Source organism: Folsomia candida, unplaced genomic scaffold (genome assembly GCF_002217175.1).
Source record: "Folsomia candida strain VU population unplaced genomic scaffold, ASM221717v1 Fcan01_Sc012, whole genome shotgun sequence".
Taxonomy (NCBI): Eukaryota; Metazoa; Arthropoda; class Collembola; order Entomobryomorpha; family Isotomidae; genus Folsomia; species Folsomia candida.
In genome coordinates, this window is record NW_019091204.1 from 4,605,971 (window position 1) to 4,625,585 (window position 19,615).

General features: G+C 37.9%; 4 protein-coding genes across 5 annotated transcripts; 1 reads left to right on the forward strand and 3 right to left on the reverse strand.

Moving 5' to 3' along the window:
* Positions 1-1,095: 1,095 nt before the first annotated feature.
* On the forward strand, positions 1,096-4,362 carry LOC110855430. The gene is made up of 3 exons (XM_022103843.2): positions 1,096-1,264; positions 1,507-1,700; positions 3,983-4,362. The coding sequence occupies exons 1-3, from the start codon at positions 1,183-1,185 to the stop codon at positions 4,292-4,294; spliced, it is 588 nt and encodes a 195-aa protein (XP_021959535.1). The 5' UTR covers positions 1,096-1,182; the 3' UTR covers positions 4,295-4,362.
* A 2,003-nt stretch (positions 4,363-6,365) lies between these two features.
* Positions 6,366-7,649, reverse strand: LOC118437236. Its single transcript, XM_035856131.1, has 2 exons — positions 7,313-7,649; positions 6,366-6,836 (listed from the first exon to the last, which is right to left on the reverse strand). The coding sequence occupies exons 1-2, from the start codon at positions 7,643-7,645 to the stop codon at positions 6,396-6,398; spliced, it is 774 nt and encodes a 257-aa protein (XP_035712024.1). The 5' UTR covers positions 7,646-7,649; the 3' UTR covers positions 6,366-6,395.
* A 2,713-nt stretch (positions 7,650-10,362) lies between these two features.
* On the reverse strand, positions 10,363-13,981 carry LOC118437145. 2 transcript variants are annotated; one of them, XM_035855970.1, is made up of 3 exons: positions 12,618-13,981; positions 12,071-12,200; positions 10,363-11,452 (listed from the first exon to the last, which is right to left on the reverse strand). In XM_035855970.1, the coding sequence occupies exons 1-3, from the start codon at positions 13,145-13,147 to the stop codon at positions 11,012-11,014; spliced, it is 1,101 nt and encodes a 366-aa protein (XP_035711863.1). In that variant the 5' UTR covers positions 13,148-13,981; the 3' UTR covers positions 10,363-11,011. The 2 variants fall into 2 exon arrangements, with proteins under 2 accessions (XP_035711863.1, XP_035711862.1); XM_035855969.1 differs by having other exon boundaries at positions 11,837-12,200.
* Positions 13,982-14,093: 112 nt separating this feature from the next.
* On the reverse strand, positions 14,094-19,033 carry LOC110855249 (zinc finger and BTB domain-containing protein 24). Its single transcript, XM_022103665.2, has 9 exons — positions 18,870-19,033; positions 18,229-18,635; positions 17,535-17,740; positions 17,246-17,339; positions 16,984-17,177; positions 16,549-16,650; positions 16,210-16,475; positions 15,549-15,950; positions 14,094-14,875 (listed from the first exon to the last, which is right to left on the reverse strand). The coding sequence occupies exons 2-9, from the start codon at positions 18,632-18,634 to the stop codon at positions 14,461-14,463; spliced, it is 2,085 nt and encodes a 694-aa protein (XP_021959357.1). The 5' UTR covers position 18,635; positions 18,870-19,033; the 3' UTR covers positions 14,094-14,460.
* Between the last annotated feature and the right edge of the window lie 582 nt (positions 19,034-19,615).

Consider the following 19,615-nt stretch of genomic DNA (forward strand, 5'->3'; position numbering starts at 1 on the left):
TGCGACGGAGCAACGGATTTATCCGTTGTCTCAAAATTCGGCATAGATACGGAAAGAAGGAAATATCCTTTCCTCTGGTCATTGACTTTATTGCGTAGTGAAGGATATTTCCTCTCATTGAAAAAATATTTTTTCCATGGATTTACACATCTTGAAAAAAAAAATCCGTTTTTGAGCCCGAGTCAGGGGCTGTGTATGTATGTATGTACCTGCTTTGTCCAGTGTGTCTCTGTTTGTCTGGTTATCAATAACTCTCGTAAATCTATCCTATCGACTTTAAATTTTGTACTACAAATTTGTATTCCTTTGTCATTTTTAATTTTCCGAAATTTCAAGTTAATAGAATAAGTTTCACGAAGGTCAAGACGCAAGACGGACGGATGGGCAACACAGGTACATAAGTCCTGGGTCGAGCTAAAATGTCTCCATGATTACGTCATTTTTGAAATGAAATGCCTCCGCAGAAAGTTGAATAATTTTTGAAGTATATCCATGGAACATATCACTAAAATTTACATTTGCTCCGTGATAATGTTTGGTAATTAAAAAATTGTTACGCCACAAGCTATGGTTGTGAGGCGTTGCTATTCCGCAGCAACGGGATATTTTTGAGAATTCTCTTACGAAGGAAAAGGTTAAGTTTTGTTAGGTTAGGTTGCAGGTACTACACTTATAATGATATCACAATATATAGTAAGTAGTATCAAAATGGGTTAGTTTTGTATAAGCAAATGCGTATAAATAAATACATACGTTTTTATCGTCACCATTTCCAAGAAGGGTTATAAATACACTAATGAGACTGAGGTACTTTTCCACCAAAGTTCAACGGCATTGGAAAAAGGGTTGGCTTTATTTATACATTGCTAAATACGCCGTGCTGATTATTTGTAATATACATACACTCTTAAAAATAATGCTACCCTTTTGAAAAGTAGTTGCCCTCCCAAAGTCCCAACTCTCTGCATACATACATATGTATTTATACTAAACCCATGGTAATGTTAACTTGATAAAGAGATATACCTACATTTATTTTCAAAAAGATAACTTTATTTTTAAGAGTGTATCGATTTGGATGGGATTTTTTCCTAAGTCCGAACCTACTTGATCAGTCCAACCATACCCGCTACGAGATATAGAAGCACACAATTTACAAATATAAACCTCTACGAACTAAAAATGCATACTTTCTCCAATTATTTAATAGTTTTGGTTATCGTGGCGAAAATATTCGTAGTTTTTTCGGAAATTACTCTAAATGGTTGGTTGGTTAATATATTTATAAAACATGTAGACTAAATACGTCACAATATTAAGGGTTGGTTATAAACTATGTAACCCAACGGGGGTCTAGGGGTCCAATGATATCGTCCCTATGTGACACATGTTAAGGGGGGATAGGGTATCTAGAACTTCGCCATTTCTTCGTTACATAATTTACGAACAGTCCCTTCGATATTACATATAATCCATTAAATTACATCGGTGTTTATGTATGTGCAGAATCCAACTACACCTTGAAAGGATTGATTGGAACGTCTTATTCCATCGGTCATGCAAACTTCATTTCCAACCCGGCCGACTTTGACACCTTTGATGAACAAATTTCCCCCGCCGCTGGAGGAAGCTTGTGTCTCGCGGAACATAACGACGCCCGACGACAGAATGGATTGGGTCCTCTCACCTACAATTCCAAGGTAATGGGGTGCACCCTCTTAAAAATAATTTCTAAAAGTAGATAAATGCATACTCAATTCTAAATTAAGTAAACCTTACTTGTCCCAAATTTAACGTGCGTACTTAGGATTTAGCATTATTTACTTCATATAAATAGAACTAGGAGTTCATCCACTTCGCAAATAAGGGTATCATAATTTTTTAGAGTGCACAAACCGATTAATCAGTACCCTTAAATTAATTGTAACACAAGTAGTTGCGTATTTTTAAATAAAATTACCAAGCGGGGTCAATCTAAAACAATAATTTGGTAGTAGCGTTAAAACTTTTCATCTCAATTTACCCAGCCGGGCTTAACTTACCCAACACCCGGCTGGAAGCGTTACTGGGTACCCGATATGTAATTTATAACGTTTGAACACGACGTACTTTATTAAAGTACTAGTCTCTTAAGCCCGCAATGCGGGCTCTAAGCAAAACGATTTTATTTAGTCAGCCATACAAATGTCTGCTGAATAATTGTTAGACATTTACATTCACAAAGAGCAAAGAAGCGTGGAATTGATTGTCACGTTGTATAGCACGACATTTAATGATAGAGTTCGTCAAGTCACGATTCTAACTTATGCAACCACGAAAAACCTTCATTTACAACTCTAAAAGGTGTGACCACGAAAAACGTTCTGCCGCGACTGTAAAGGATGTGACCACGAAGTACGTACAGACACGACTCTAAAGGGTGTGACCACGAAGAACGTTCAGTCACGACTCTAAAGAGTGTGACCACGAAGAACTTTCAGTCACGACTCAAAAGGGTGTGACCACGAAGAACGTTCAGTCACGACTCTAAAAGGTGTGACCACGAAGAACGTTAGTCACGACTCTAAAGGGTGTGACCACGAAGAACGTTCAGTCACGACTCTAAAGGGTGTGGCCACGAAGAACGTTCAGTCACGACCCTAAAGGGTATGACCACGATGAACTTTCAGTCACGACTCTAAAGGGTGTGACCACGAAGAACGTTAGTCACGACTCTAAAGGGTGTGACCACGAAGAACGTTAGTCACGACTCTAAAGGGTGTGACCACGAAAAACATTCAGTCACGACTCTAAACCGTGGGGCTACGAAAAACGTTCAATCACAACTCTAAAGGGTGTGACCACCAAAAACGTTCGGCCACTACCCTATGGTTATGAGCACGAAAAACGTTTAGTAACGACTCTAAAGGGTATGACCACGGAAAACGTTCAGTCACGACTGTAAGCGGTGCGACCACGAAAAGCGTTCAGTTACGACTCTATGGGTGTGACGACGAAAAACGTTCAGTTACGACTCTATGCGTGTGACGACGAAAAACGTTCAGTTACGACTCTATGGGTGTGACCACGAAAACGAAAAACGTTCAGTCACGACTCTATGGCTTGACCACGAAAAACTTTCGGTCACGACTCTAAAGTGTGTCATTGTTCTAACGTTTTAAAAACGTTTAGGCACTAAAAGCAAAAACCCGCCCTCTAGCGCTGAAAAACAGCCAACATCCGATAGGTGGCGCTGGTAGGTAATTAAAATTAGTAAGGCACAGGTCAAGTGTCAAGTATAGTGGGTGTGTCCAGGTCAGAGGTCACGTGTCAAGTATAGTGGGTGTATCCAGGTTACAGGTCAAATGTCAAGTCTAGTGGGTGTGCCCAGGTCAAAGGTCAAGTCTAGTGGGTGTGCCCAGGTCAAATACCATGTCTAGTGGGTGTGCCTGGGTCGCAGGTCAAAGGTCAAGTCTAGTGGGTGTGCCCAGGTCAAAGGTCAAGCCTAGTGGGTGTGCCCAGGTCACAGATCAAATGTCAAGTCTATTGGGTGTGCCCAGGTCACAGGTCAAATGTCAAGTCTAGTGGGTGTGCCCAGATCACAGGTAAAGTGTCAACTTTATGAGGTGTGCACATGTCACAGGTCGGATGTCAACTCTAAGTGTTGGGTCCATTCATGTCACAGAGTTGTATATAACAATTGGTTCATGTGATCCAGTCTCGGCTGATCTAAAGGGTGTGTTTCATTGTTCTCGTGTTCGTCAACGTTTTGACACTTTAGCGATAAACGCCCTCTAGAAACGAAAAATGCAACATAGTGCCCATACTGACGCTAGGTGACGTTAGCTTGGACAATGTGAGACACGTGTGTAATCATGCGCCAAGTTCAACTGGTAACACACACACACACACACACACCACTGCACAATTCTTGGTTCTGATTCTAAAACTTTGAAATTCCCGGCTATATATATTTAAATTAATTAATTCTCATTCTTCCCAGCTAGCAACCGCCGCACAGGGCCACTCCGACCTCATGTCGAGAACGGGATGCTTCTCCCACCAGTGCAACGGGGAAGACAACGTTACCGGCAGGATCGAGCAGGCCGGATATTCTTGGAGCGGCCTCGGTGAAAATATCGCCATGGGACAGACCAGTTGTCAAGACGTCATGTCCGATTGGATGTCCTCACCTGGACATCGGGCCAACATTCTTGGCCAGTATAAAGATTTGGGCTGTTCCCTGGCATCCTGCTCATCTTGCGGGGGCGGAAATGGATACTACTGGACGTGCGATTTTGGCTCGCCGCAATAATTTTGAAACAATTTATGTATAATCAGCGAAAATGCATTTTGCTATTTCCTATTCGAAATAAATATACTGAGGAAGTGAACAACTAGTTTAATTCATTCAATCAGCTTGTCCTTTGGGGACATTCATATATTTCATCATCAAAAGTTTTCAGGGTGCGTAAGTTTTAGAAATATCCCGCAATCAGCGTTAAAAATTAACATTCACGGATATTATGTAATCCTTATCTTTGGAAAACAAATCCAGAATCTACATAGTTTGACACAAGATATGTACATAGTGGGGTCATAGTTCCCGTGAATGCATTTCCGGTGATAAATCATTAAAGTATTAGGGCTATATGTTGGAAATTGAAATTTTTATGTATTAACAAGGTATTAATATTGTTTAGAAATCATAACTACTTTTTCAAGATTTCGTCCACGAGAACTTATGGTCGGACTATGTATAAAGGGAGTGTCCATAAATCACGTGATCGATCATAGGGGGGGAGGGGTCTGAAATTTGTCACCAATTATCACCAAGGGGGGGGGGTAATGGTCGGCAGTCACGTGACATGCCACGAAAAGTTTATCTTTTAATTTCTGAGGTCAGTAAATGTGAAGAGAGTAACAATAAAGTCTCTTCGCATACTATCACGCGCCTTAAATAAATTTAATAATATGTATTTACTTAATAGTGAACCTCTTTTATCTAAAATTCGTTATGCGGCGTATTTTTAAATTTTTACTTGACAATCTTGGGTCTGGTTTGCATATATGTACCACTCTTCCAAATTTCAGTAAACATTAATAGAACTCTCATTATTCTTTCAGAAATAAAGTGTATGCAGTTGTCCTTAAAGTTTAAGTTCGGGTACACTCTGTGCATCCTAGTGAGCGAGTTGACTTTTTCTCCTCGCCACTTACCAGTAATGTAAATGATTTTTGTCACTAAAACTTCTAATTTGCAGCTAATACAAAATGGATTGATTTCGTTTTGGTGGCAATAAATTCCCAAGTTTGTGATTTACAATTGCTATGTTGCATAAATTCCATAATAAATCTCGGTGAAAAGTATTGGACTGAAACATGATATGAGTCCATGTTTCAGTTCAATACTTTTCTCTGAGATTTATTATGGAATTTATGCAACATGGCAATGTTAAAGCACAAACTTGGGAATTTATTGCCACCAAAACGAAATCAATCCATTTTGTATTAGCTGCAAATTAGGAGTTTTAGTCGAAATTTTTCTCCTTTTCTGGTTCGCGATGCCCCGTTTTCAGTGTGGGAACGGTCACTCTCAAAGCAACTTTTTGCATGCAACTGCCTGCATTGTTTACATGAAAATCAGCTGCTCTCTTCGCCCCGCCCCCCCTCATTAAAAAAAAGTCTCTCAGCACAAAAGGAGACGCAACCGTCGTCTCTGTCTTTTAGTTATGAGACTTTTTCAACGTATATGCACTCTTAAGATGTCATGAATGCTAAATTACTTTGTATACTTACTCATTAGTATTAAATAATTCTTTCGATAATTTTAAAATTTAATTTAACTGGATTTAAAAAAACACCGGAATATTATTATTGGATTAATTTGTGCTATGGGTTGTCATGTCGGAAATAGGTCAGTTTAGCGAAAAAACTTTTTGCGAAAAAAATCCGCCACAAAAAATCACACTTGGCGAAAAATAGGTTTCATGCGTTTTACAGTAAGTTAGGTTTATTGTGTAACCTGTCACGTGACCACGGGGGGGGGGGGGGGGGGTAATGGATTTATCACCATTGGTCACCAAGGGGGGAGGGGGTCAAAATTGTCCAAAAATCGATCACGTGATTTATGGACGCTCCCAAATGACAACGTGCTAATTCATAAAACTTAACTAATAACATCGTACAACACCTTCTAAGCGGACCATCTTACTGGGCACACCTGTGCAAAGTAGACTTACAATACGAGCAGGTAAAGTAAAAATATACGACTTGATTCAGAGGTAAAATAAAGTCGATGTTAAATATAGAAACATTGGCTGCAGAAAGGAGTTTTCAAATTACTTACTTATTTATTTAAATTTCGACTGTCATATTATCTATTATGTATTCTATCCAATAAGCACTTTGTCCTGCTACACAGATACTATCAGATTCACCGTTTGGTCCAGAATAAACCCCGCGATCGCCACAGTAACAGCCGGACTAGTGTAGCATAAGGTGAATTGGCCAATCGCAAAGGGCATCCCGGTTACTTGAACGGCTGCAAATTCTTTCCGAAAAAGTTTTAACTCGGCCTTGTCCTTCGCGACGAAAGAAGCCGTCTCTTTTAATTTTGCCAACAGGACGGCTACCCCGGTTCCGAATCCGCCACCCACATTGAGAGCCTGAAATAACGTGGCGTCCACACTTATTGTTCCCCAGGTGAGGAATCGGAGGACGTAGAATGGTCCACCTGTTCGTAGCGTGACGATAAGGACGTATTTCAAAAAGATGGAGAATACAGCTAGGATGAAGATACCCGCGGAGCACCCTTGACTTTGCCCGGGGCGAACGACCGCGAGGACGAGGCGCATCTAAACCAAAAAATATGAAGATTTCAAAATTATGCGCGCAATTTTTACGAAATTTTTAATTATATCGCAAAAACTTATCTTGTATGTAATGTGTATTAATGTTATTCCTAAACTAACAATGGAGGTCTCCCAACGTATGCTCACAGATTTTGAGCAAACTAGCGTCAATCGATCACAAATATAATTAGTATGAAATTTGCAAATGGCACTACCTGCCAATACGCAGGTTTGGCGGAGATATTTGCATTAAAAGCGGGATAAATGCGTAGCAAATTGGAAAATTGAAAAATTTGCCATAGCCTTGGGGATGCGTTTTCTCCTCTTTTTATGCAAATATCTCCGCCAAACCTGCCCATTGGCAGATAGTGCCATTTGCAAATTTCATACTAATTATATTTCTGATGGATTGACGCTAGTTTGCGCAAAATCTGTGAGCATACGTTGGGATACCTCTATTGTAAGTACATTTTGGTTACCTGTCTGTAACCCCTTATAGAATCCATCCTTCCATACTGTACTGTTCGAGTAATAATAGTTTGCACCGCGTTAAACATTCGTCCCCCAAAAATAGTTGCGTAGCAAGACAAGCAAATGGCTCGCACAATTTCCAGCGATATTAGTAAACAGATGATGTACCGATGAAAAAAGGAGATTATGCGGAAGACGAAATTGTTGATGAATAAGCCTGTGACTTGATGAAGGAAGGGGACCTTTCTGTGGGTCCAGTAGAGGATCTGGATTACCGGATCCATTTCCATGACGAGATAGACGAGAAGCCCGATGGGTAAGAAATAGTGGGAGAGGAGCATGAACAACTTCATAACGATGCAGACAGGATCCCTTGGATGACACATAAATTTAAATATAACGTCGTACTAATTCATAACAGACCTAATCCTAAGTGCAGTCGATGTTTAATTCAGAAAGGACCTAAGTGTACAGAAAAAAGTAAAAAAAAAAGACCTATCTGCAAGTACGTATTTACTTATGGCTACATCTCGCGATATATGGAGAATCGTTTTGGCAAGATATAGCCCTAAGTAAATACATACTTGCAGATAGGTCTTTTTCTGAATTAAGCATCGACCGCACTTAGGTATTTTATGAATTAGTCAGACAATAAGTAAAACCCATTCATTAAATTCTATGAAATGCTAAAACCTGCACTACTACCCGCCACACTTTTCAGATGGCCGTTACGGTTTGCCACTAATACACACAATTAGTATGTAGTAGTACATATGCATTTGTACCACTTGTAGTATCTTTTTATACATATTTTGTGCATTTGGTGTGACGTTAAGAAATGGAGTTGATTTTTTAAAACTCGAAAAATATTCTTTACTGAGCAGAAATTTTCAAAAATTACCGAAACCGTTTAATGTAGAACAACCGTTTTAAACTTTCTCTATTTCGGAAGAAAATTTGCTATCGGAGTAAATCCGATGGTCATGGTCACCTGTCGACAATAGGTGACAACCGGACTGTCATCATACCGACCGGAACTCTTTAAGTATATGTACACTCTAAATAAAAATGAGCAAAATTTACTCAAGGCTGGGTAAAATAGAGGGTGACACAACTAAAAGATAAAATTGGGCAAATTTTACCCAACGTGCGACAAATTTCATGTACAACGTAGGGTAAATTTTACCTTTCGGTTGTGTCATCCTCTTTTTTACCCAGCCTTGAGTAAATTTTGCTCATTTTTATTTAGAGTGTAATGTACACTCAAAATAAGGTAGTAATGAATCATTACCATGCGGAATGACTATGTGGCTCTACCACGTCGGTTACGATTTGTCGTAGAAATGGTAATAATAAGTTTAGGGAAATTCAAATTCATTACCAAATATTAAGGAAGTGAATACCATTATGTATTAAATTTGAAATTCCCTGAACTTATTATTACCATTTCTACGACAAATCGTAACCGACGTGGTAGAGCCACATAGTCATTCCGCATGGTAATGATTCATTACTACCTTATTTTGAGTGTACTTCACAACATATTTATGATACATAATTTGGCAACGATCTATTCTTCTTACCTTGGAACCTTCAAGTTTTCTACCACGTGGTTATAATCACGTGCAACTTGTTCCTTATAAAGTTGCAGCAACATGTTTATCCCATTGTACAATTCGTCCCCATACTTCACAAAAATTAAGAAATGTTCCGCCATGAGGTACATTCCCATAATTGCGATGGCAATACAACCCTGGAGACGTAATCTTGTCAACGTGTCCAACCTCTTGCCGGGAAATCCTTCATAAACTGCTGCCGCTCCCAACCAACCTCCAAACATTGCTAGACCGCCAAGTAGGAGCGGGAAGTAATCCAAAATTTGAAATGATTTCCTCGTACGGACAACTTTTACGACACGACACTCCCTTTTAGACCATTCGATGGGCAACTTATACCGGAAGTGGTACCGGTCAAAGAAAATGTCTTGGAAAACTTTGAGGACTTGTGACTCTCGGGAGAAATGGTGGTACGGATGAATATTTTGTGGGGGAATCTTATAACCACAGTGGTCTAGTTTTGGCACCGTTTTTTGGACAGGGGTGCCTTTCATTTTAACGAGAATTAAGCGATTATGGAAACTTTAATTGTTCAATTATTTCCTGGGTTAAATTAAACGTTTATACATATACAGGGTGGTTTGAATGTCAGGTTACAATGGAAAATTTTTCAATTGAAAAAATTTCTAAATCTCCATTAGTTACGGAAATTTTGCTTCTAAAATTCAATATTTTAAGAATTTTGTCATCATAGTTGCTTAAGTTTTGATACAAATTAGTAAAAATCTTCATCCCAAATCCGTAACTAATGGAAATTTACGAATTTTTCCCATTGAAAAATTGTATATTGTAACCTGACATTTAAACCACCCTGTACATGGTAACATTTCAACATTGTGGGGAAAGTCCAATTCTTAATCATGGTGCATAAATAAATTAATAAAATGGATAGTGCATTAAAAATATTGAACACACTACATGAAACCCTTGAAGCAGATATTTCCATATTTTATTTAGGAAACTTCACGTATGTACGAAATTAGCTCATGGAAGGTTTACCAACTTTTTTAAAAACTGGGTATATATGCAAAAGCTAAACTGTATCTAGGACTTCAATGCGCTACCCTTGAAAAAATAATTCCATTTCCTCCATTTCAAGGAAGTCATTAAACTTGTCTAAACGCGGAGATGAAATCGAGAAATTTTGATTTGTCCTTCTATTTTTTGTAAAGAAACTGAATATTTAGAATGTGGTTTGTCCGACCGGAAGGGTATTTGGGTATTATCGTTTACTTATAAATAGAGAAAATTAACCAATTTTAAGAAAGCAATATTTATACCCAATAAGCTTTTAAATATTTAAAATCTACCCAAAAGTTTCCACTAAAAAAATACCAAATGACAATGCACTGTTTAATCTTCTTCCAAATTGAACGTTATAGATGGTTGGGAGAATATTGATGTCAAGGGAATAATTAATCAAGAAATAAATATGTTTTGTAGCGATGAGCCAATTTAATGATTTGAGTTAAGATTAGCTTACGCAATTCATTTGTTCCGATTAGTGGTTGACTATTTAAAAGACGGTAAATTAAAGTTAGAATCTTAACCTCTAATTTTACGGAACTATTTATGTACATAAATAGCTTGCATGTACGCAAATAATTACATACAAAAATACTGAAATTATTTAACTTTAGCTCAATGTTTAATACTGTATTTAAAAATATATTTATGACGTTTTTAGATACATACATATACATTTATGACGAATTTGATAAAATGTTTATGTTCATTTCCGTTATACGGGGCCGTTCATAAATTGTGTAATGCAAAAATCGCGATTTTCTAGACCTCACCCCCCACCCCTCTCCCCCACTCGCGTTACATGTAATTGATGAATGGCCCCTAAAATATTAAAATTTTCAAAGTACAAATAATGCAAACTGGCCAGACAGTAAGTACATAATTAGAACTAATTTTAAGTATAAAATATGAACCAAAATAGCGAAATTGTTTCAGTGAGCCGGGCATTTTGTAAATCTCATTCGCCTCTTGAAATATAATAAATCTTAAATATCTAATAAAATATTTATGCAAATGACTGTTATATAACACCAAAATTCCCATCTGTAACAAATATTTTTCTAGCTACACAGACATTATAAGATTGACCGTTTGGTCCAGAATAAACCCTGCGATCGCCATAGTAACAGCGGGACTTGTGTAGCACAAGGTGAATTGGCCAACCGCCAAGGGCATCCCGGTTACTTGAACGGTTGCAAACTCTTTGCGAAAAAGTTTTAGCGAGGATCTGTCTCTCACGATGTGTGACGCAGTCTTCTTGAATTTTGCTAACAGTAAGGCAGCCCCAGTTCCGAATTTCCCACCCACTCTGAGAGCTTGAAATAGCGTGGCGTCCACACTTATAGTTACCCAGGTGAGGAATCGCAGCGCGTAAAATGGTCCACCCGTTCGTAGCGTGACGATAAAGATGTACTTCAACAAGATGGAGAACACCGTGAGGATGAAGGTACCCACGGCGCAGCCTTGACTTTGCGCGGGTCGGACGACCGCGAGAATAAGGCGAATCTATAAAATATGTATCATGATAATTTCAAATTCGTGCTAAAATAGTATTGTAAAGCTGTAATTGCTAAACTGGGAGTTGTTTTTTTTCATCAGAAAATTAAATTTTACGCCGAATGCAAATTGTGTAAACGGTGTTGATTTAATTCGTCCCAATGACGGCTTTTTGGGCTCAAACTATATTTTAGCATAACTTTCAAACAAGCTACTATTTCTCTGTGAAATTTTACCTTGCCCTCAGTTAAGATAAGTGCTAATCATGAGCATTGTAAGATTCACTGGAAGAACCCAAAGTTTCAATTTTTTGGGTTACAAATTTGGGAAGAATTAACTCAGCATCTTTTATTATAAAGCACATTAAAATCATTTATTCTGAAATTTGTCTACCTGTCTGTACCCTCTTATAGAATCCATCCTTGCAAATTGTACCGTTCGAGAAATAATACCTTGCACCGCATTGAACATTCTTCCCCCAAAAATAATCACATAGCAAGAGAAACAAATTCCTCGCGCAATTTCCAGCGAAATTAGCAAGCATATAATGTACCGATTAAAGAAGGAGATTATGCGGAAAATGAATTGGTTAATGAATAAGCTTGTGACTTTATGGAGGAACGGGACCTTTCTATGAACCAGGTAGAGGATGTGGATTGGCGGATCCATCTCCATGACGAGATATACGAGTAGTCCGATCGGTAAGAAATAGTGAGAAATCAGCATGAAGAACTTCATAACGATGCAGACGGGGTCCCTGGGAAGATAATATGATTACAAGTACATATACTAGGTGGTTAAAATGTCACGATACACTTGAAAATTTTTCATCGAGAAAAATTCGTAAATTTCTATAATTTCTATATTTCTCCGAAATTCAAAATTTTAATAATTTTGCAATCAGCTTTGACAATAATTAGCAAAAATCTCAATCCCAAATCTTGTAAATATTACACATTTAGGGTTTTCCCCTTGAAAAATTGTCTATTGTACCGTGACATTTAAACCACCCTGTATACATATTAAATTCTTTACTGAATTTTTTGAGACGCTAAAAGCTGCACTAAGAATTAGCTCGTTAGAAAGCTTTTTCCATTTTTTGCTAATTTTTATGAATATCTCTACGGTTTTATTGCAAGCAATATTGAATCGTTTTGTAAGGATAGTTTCATACCTTGGAATCTTCAAGTTTTCTTCGTCTTTGTCTCCGTAATCACGTGCCTTTTGTTCCTTGTAAAGTTGAAGGAGCATGTTTATCCCGTTATACACTTCGTCCTCATACTTGACGCAAATTAGGAAATGTTCCGCGATCACGTACTTTCCCATAATTGCGATGGCGACACAACCCTGAAGACGTAATCTGGTCAGGGTGTCCAACCTCTTGCCAGGAAATGCATCATAAATTGCGGCCGCTCCTAACCAGCCTCCAAACGTGGCCAGACCGCCAAGTAGGAGCGGGACGTAATCCAAAACTCGAAATAGCTTCCTTGTACGGACAACTTTTACTACACGGCATTGGCTTTTAGACCACTCGATGGGCAACTTATACCGGAAGTGGTACCGATTGGAGAAAATGTGTTGGTAAATTTTGAGTACTTGGGCTTCACTGGAAAAATCGTGGTATGGACAGGAATTTTGTAGGGTAATCTTGTGACCAGGTTTGTCTGCCTTTTGTACCGTTTTCTGAACAGGGTAGCCCTTCATTGTAAGAAAAGTTAAGTAATTTCCTCGGAAGATACGTACAGGCTTAAATTTTTACGTGGTAACGAATATATAAAAATTAAAAATCTTATTTTTAATTTCCTTGGATTTTTGCGTAGTTGCAGATCGAAAATTTTCTTAAAATTTTTGGGACCAGGAACAAGTAAAGTGACCTGAATTCTTCTTTATGGCGTGGTAATTGATGGAGTTAACGGTAAAAATTTACGATCACACTAAAATAAAATCTCGAACTAGAAGATATATATATATGTATGTACTTATCACGGAAACTTCATTTCAGAAATTAATTTATGGGCTAGATATTTTCAACTAAATAGGTATGGAACAAAGAAACTGCAGGACTTTGATGCGTTAATGGCAATATCCTTGAAATGAAATATTGCTCTTTCGAAGAAGTCATTAAACTTGTCTACATATGTAAAGTTTGAGATAAAATCGAGCAATTTTGTCTGTTTCCGTATTCAAATACAAAAGGGAATTCTGCGAATAGAGTGAATATGTAGATAGTTCTCCAAGAAGTGGATGGGTATTTGGGTATTATCGTTTACTTATAAATAGAGAAAATTAACCAATTTTAAGAAAGCAATAGGCATCTAAATATTTAAAATGTTACCATCTACCCAAAAGTTTTCTACTAATTTAAAAAAAATTACTAAACTATACTTTAATCTTCTTTCAAATTAATGGTTAGATGGTTCGAAGAATATTGATGTCAAGGGAATGATTAATCAAAAAACAAATAAATACGTATGTATGTATGTATGTAGTGATGAGCCAATTTAATGATTTGAGTTAAGATAAGCTTACGCAATTCATTTGTTTGTGAGTATGTAGTTGTTGACTACAATACAGCAAATTAGAGGTATAATTTCAACCTCTAATTTTGCGTAACTATTTATATGTTAATAAATACATAAACTGGAATTAGTCTACTTTCGCTCAATTTTTAATGTTACATATACTCAAAAATACATTAATGATGGGTAATAAGTTTTGTTAAAGATTTTGCATATAAGTTTCGGCTTTTAGAGGCCGTTCAGAAATTATTCAACGCAAAAATCCTCCCGTTTTACTACATATGTATGATATGATATCATTTGAACCTTGACCCCCCTCCCACTTGCGTTACATAATTTATGAATGGTCCCCAAAAAGATAATAGTTCATAGTGCACATTGACGACACAGTAAAAATGAAATTTTCTACTCTTAGTAAAAATGACTTGATTAGAAATAAGTACACAATATATATGTACCAAAAAATGGCGGAATTGTTTCTGGAAATTTTGCGAAAATTCATTCTCCATCAGATTCTCTGATCTCTATTATCTTGCCTTCAGTTTTCTTTGGTCTTCCAATCCTCGCCCCAGCCACGCCCATCTTGACCTCTTTATCCCCCCTCTTCTTCTTCTTGGGCATGTAGTGGGAATACTTTTCCCGCCTGTCGGGATCATGTGACCGCATGTGAATATTCAAATACTCCTTGAGCCGGTACCTCTTCCCGCAGAGGGTGCAGAGATGCGGGGCGTCGTCCGGATTGATGTGAATCTGCTTGTGCCGATTCAACTTGGATTTTGATATCATTTCCTTGCCACACACATCGCACGGGAATCGGGGCGCTCCCTCGGCTCGCGATAAGTGGACGCGCTTAACGTGTGACCGTAAATTGTCTTGTTCTCTGAATTCCTTCCCGCATTGGTCACAGACGAAGCTACATATATTAAATTAATTCATTAGTACTTAAATCAGGTTTTTATGGGTTTTTTATTTGTACCAACATTAACGTATGACTCGACGACTCATAAAATTGTCAAAATCAAGACCTTTCAAATCACTTCCCTCCTCTGGGAATGTATTTCAAAATTCTGGACGTCACATTTGTAGTCAATAATTTGATTAATGGAATGACGATGAGTCAGTATCGAAGAGTTATAATTTTTCTGAAATTTCTAAACTTGAGATCTCTTCCTTAAAAAGTATTAAAATATGGAGTATATTTTTTTAAAACATGGAAACAACGTGCTCTGCAAATTTTTCGGAAAGAATTTTTAAATAAATTGTCAGAATTGATTAAAAATATGCTGATTTTGTCCTTTTGATCGTTTTCCGCTATGTAGATCCATATTTTTTAAAAGAAATGACCACTCCAGATTTTGACACTTTTTGAAGGGGGAGATCTCAAGTTTAAGAAAGAATCCTTCAGAAAAATTGGAACTCGTCGAACCTGACTTAAAAAACTCACTGTCATTCTATTAATCAACTCACAGAATACATATGGGTATTTATCGTCCTGAGTTAAATTCCCAGAGCTGAGAAACTATTAAACATGTGCTAATTTGTAGATAATTAATCGAGTCCATTCATACCCGGATTAATTTGATTACCTATTTCTCCCCGAATGATACATTTCCATATGCGACTTGAGCTTATGCTTGACTCCAAAACTTCTGCCACAACCCGGCACTCCACATTTGTACGGGTTGATCACACTGTGACGACATTCCGCATGGATTTCGCACACTTGCTCTGAAGTGAACACACCCCCACATGGTTTGTGCGGGCAGAAAATGGCGTGTTTAGCACAATCCGCGTTTTCTTTGACGTGGTCCTCAAAACCTTCACAGCGAGGATAGAATTTGCCACATCCGCGGCACGTGAGCGCTTCGCGGGGGATGTGACGTGATAGCACGTGCGTTTCCAGAGTGTGCCTCGCCCGCACGACCTTTTCGCACGTGTCGCATTTATACCCCACCGTCTTCCCGGAACACCAGTCCACGTGTGAAGACCTGTTCAAAAAATATTCAAAATTCATCTAATTTAAAAATATGAAAAAAATCACTCATTATTCATTTCTTCAAAATTTGAAAATATTAAAAACGGTTTTGATTATTCACTTTCTCAATTACACATGTAAAATGAATATACAGTGAATAAAATCATTCTTCATGAATATTATGAAATGGATTAAATCATTATTTATGAATTTAGCGAATAATGAATGAATAATTCTAGATTGAATGAATGAATGTGAACAGGTATTATTACCAGGATGGGATGGTAGCAATCTCTTTGGCACAGTGGGGGCAGGGGAAGGACGTGATTCTATGTTTTGTCGCGATTTTAGCCAGCCTTTCAAACTCTATCTTCCGCCTTTGGTATGGGGCGAGTGTTTCGTCCTGCACGGTGGGAGGAGGAGGAAACGCGGATATGATTTCTAGCCAAGAAAGTAAAACATCTGGAGGGGGAGAGGCTGGTTCAGAGTGACAATAATTTGGAGACGACCCACTTTTCAGAGATTCTTCACCGGAATACTAAGAATAGAAAATGCATACCATAATAATTTACATACATAAAATTGCAAATATTTTTTTATTTGACACTAACATCCGGGTCATGATCATCTTCGTCTGGATCTGATTCCTCGTCGTCGCTGTCAGAATTTTCCACGTGCGATAATGGAATAACTTTTACAACTTCTTGTTCTGCCTAAAAAACACAATATGTGTTTATCGACTACTAATTTATGTATGACTGGATGACTCATCGCCAAAATCAGCACATTTTAATCGTTTTCATGGGAACTTATTTTTAAATTTTGGCAGACAAATTTGTAGAGAAAGTTGTTGCAAATTTAGAAAAATTATGCAATCAAGATTTTCACACTTTTCAAAGGAGATCCCTAGTTTCTGAAGCCTTCAGAAAAATTGGACCACATCGCAACCAAACCTGCTTAAACGTATTGATTTTGCCAATTTTGGTAACGACTCATCAAGCCCTAGGTTAAGGAACTTAATCAAAATTCATAGTTTCTCAGCTCACGCAAATTTGTTTTCTTGGGCGTCCTCTTCCCCTCTTTGGGGGCTGGAATTGTTGTGTATCAGGGGTGGAAATGATTTTCTCGAATATTTCGTTCTCAAGATGGTTCACTAATCCTTCTTCGTTGTCTTCTAAATCGAATTTAAAATTTGGGGGATGAATTTCTACGTCTAGATCCATTCCATCCTTGCCGAATTCTGGAAAAAAAATTGGTAAAATTTCGTATTTTTTCCTCCATAAGCTCGAAAAGTACATACGTACATACTTTTCTCCCTAGTGAAATTGAAGCGTTGTTTCCGTTTGGATTTTTTCCCTAGATTTCTCTTCGACCGAGTAACGTTGCCAGTTTTAAGGGGAGGCTGAAATTATAAGAAATTGCGTTGCTTAAATACATACCGGAAGTTTTTTAATTCTATCGAAGATATTAGTGTAATCTTCGCAAAGAATTTGAAGTCAGAAACTAAAATTTGAAGACGCATGATAAATTTGTTTGCATATTTGTCAAGTTTCACAAATTTCACGTTTCATTCACGTTTGCCAAGGCGCTGCCTTACCCTTCCTAATTTTCCTTTAAGACCTTTATTTCTCCTTTTTGAAGTGGGTTGGCTCTCTGTCGAAGCAAAGGTCACGGGAATTTCGACGTTTTGCAAGGTAGTAGAAAGTGCATCTTCATTTCCAGGATCGATCTCCTCCTCCTCAATTTTCATTGAACAAATATCTGGATATATTTCTCCGCCAATGTCTATTCCGTTCCGGAGATCTAAAATTTGGAAAACGATATACATTAAAATAGGTTAAAATTTAATCGTTGGACAGGTAAGACGACGCGGATGTAATGGAGATCCCCCAGCGTATGCTCTCCGATTTTTTGTATCAATCCATCACCAATTAAATCAACATGAATTTTTCTATCTACCCATGTGCAGAGATATTTACATCCGAAGAGGAAAAAATGCATCACAAACTTCTAAAATTTCACATTTTGCAAATATACTGCGCGTTTTCTTCTCTTCAGGTACAAATATCTGCGTCAAACGTGACCATTCGGAGATTGTGTCGTTTTTTGCAAATTTCATATTTATTAAATTTGTGACACGTAAAAATTTCGTAAAAATCGTACAACAAACGCTGGGAGACCGTCATTTTTAACAGAGCCTAAAACCATCTTAGAAAAAAGATAGGAATTAATAACAAAATAACGCCACATTTTTTCCATTAATTACATATGTAGAATTACAAATTCTTTACCGCTTTCTCCTCCCACAATTCCGCAACATGCGAGGTGCCGTCTAATCGTCCTGGTCGCCGAGTCGCCCATATCGTGGTCGCCGTCATCCTCCCGAATTTCCTGCTTCACCGTGACCAACTTCTTGACCTCCTCCTTCACAGCGTCAAATTCCAGCTCCAACTTCTTAATCTGGTCGAACAAACAGGTCCCTTGCGTCACAATGTCGTCACAGGTGGGACACAGCGAAATCCAGTCGGCCGGATGACCGTGCTTGCGTACGAGATCTTCACACACGGTGGGGGCGAGATTGAGCAGTTTCCTGAGGAGGAAGATTACCCGGGCGCTACGGTCAACTAACGGGGGCGTGGTGGATAAGGTCGAACTTGTGTCAAGTATAGCAGCACAGCACAATAGACAGGAATCCATCCTGCCAAAAATTTAAAGAAAACTTTACAAAATTTGAAAAATTAAATGTGCCATGTGATTTTATCGAATAAATAATTTTTTACATGATACGAGAAGCCATCCCTTATCACGTAATTTTAAAATACTTTATACAATTAACTGACAATCTAGATGAATAAATATTGAATATTTTATAACAAATATGTACTTGAAAAAAGTAAGTAAATAATTTACTTTTATAGATGATTCATCTTACCCGACTTTATGTTGCCGAAAAATTAAGAAGATATGTAATTTACTAATTGCACGTTGAAATTATTAGTTTATTTAGATAATTATATGCATTTATCTGCACCATTTTAATCAGGTAAACACTTTGCAACTGAAAGTAAACAAAATTCCAGATTCCAGCTGATTTCATGTGTTGCAAGTTAGCCGTGGCCGAGATGCAATTTAGCCGTAGCCGTGGCCGATGCAAGTTAGCCGTGGCCGTGGCCGAGATGCAAGACAGCCGTGGCCGTGGCCGAGCCGAACAATTTCAAATCACCCCAAAAATTTCACTTTACCCCAAAAATTTCATTTTACCCCAAAAATTTCACCTTAACCCCAAAAATTTCACTTTAACCCAAAAATTTCAGTTTACCTCAATTTTGTCTCACTTTCCCTCAAAGCGGGAAAATTTTAGGGGTATACTGAGAAGTTGGGGTAAGATGAGATTTATGGTTTTTAATGTGAAATATTGATGCTCAATCAGTTTCCCGCTACGTTGGAGTGATTTCGTGGACTTTTGGGGTGTTTTGAGATTTTGGGGGGGTAAGATGAGATTTCAAATTTTTATGACAGAAAATCGAATTTCAATCAGTTTTATCAAAGCGGGAGGATTTCTTTTGGGTTTTTAAGACTTTGGGGTGTTTTGAGATATAGGGATAATATGAAATGGTGAGTCATGGAACAAGATGTAGATGGAAGGTGGAGAAGATTGAGAGAATGGGCATGGCACTG

Coding starts and splice junctions, on each gene's coding strand:
- LOC110855430 (XM_022103843.2), top strand. CDS start 1,183: ATGCATACTTTCTCCAATTATTTAATAGTTTTGGTTATCGTGGCGAAA. Junction 1,265..1,506: donor TTCGGAAATTACTCTAAATG/GTTGGTTGGTTA, acceptor ATGTATGTGCAG/AATCCAACTACACCTTGAAA. Junction 1,701..3,982: donor CTCTCACCTACAATTCCAAG/GTAATGGGGTGC, acceptor CATTCTTCCCAG/CTAGCAACCGCCGCACAGGG.
- LOC118437236 (XM_035856131.1), bottom strand. CDS start 7,645: ATGCTCCTCTCCCACTATTTCTTACCCATCGGGCTTCTCGTCTATCTC. Junction 6,837..7,312: donor CTATAAGGGGTTACAGACAG/GTAACCAAAATG, acceptor TTTTTGGTTTAG/ATGCGCCTCGTCCTCGCGGT.
- LOC118437145 (XM_035855969.1), bottom strand. CDS start 13,147: ATGAAGGGCTACCCTGTTCAGAAAACGGTACAAAAGGCAGACAAACCT. Junction 12,201..12,617: donor GAAAACTTGAAGATTCCAAG/GTATGAAACTAT, acceptor TTATCTTCCCAG/GGACCCCGTCTGCATCGTTA. Junction 11,453..11,836: donor CTATAAGAGGGTACAGACAG/GTAGACAAATTT, acceptor CATATTTTATAG/ATTCGCCTTATTCTCGCGGT.
- LOC110855249 (XM_022103665.2), bottom strand. CDS start 18,634: ATGGATTCCTGTCTATTGTGCTGTGCTGCTATACTTGACACAAGTTCG. Junction 17,178..17,245: donor CAATTTCACTAGGGAGAAAA/GTATGTACGTAT, acceptor TTTTTTTTCCAG/AATTCGGCAAGGATGGAATG. Junction 16,651..16,983: donor GCCCAAGAAAACAAATTTGC/GTGAGCTGAGAA, acceptor TGTGTTTTTTAG/GCAGAACAAGAAGTTGTAAA.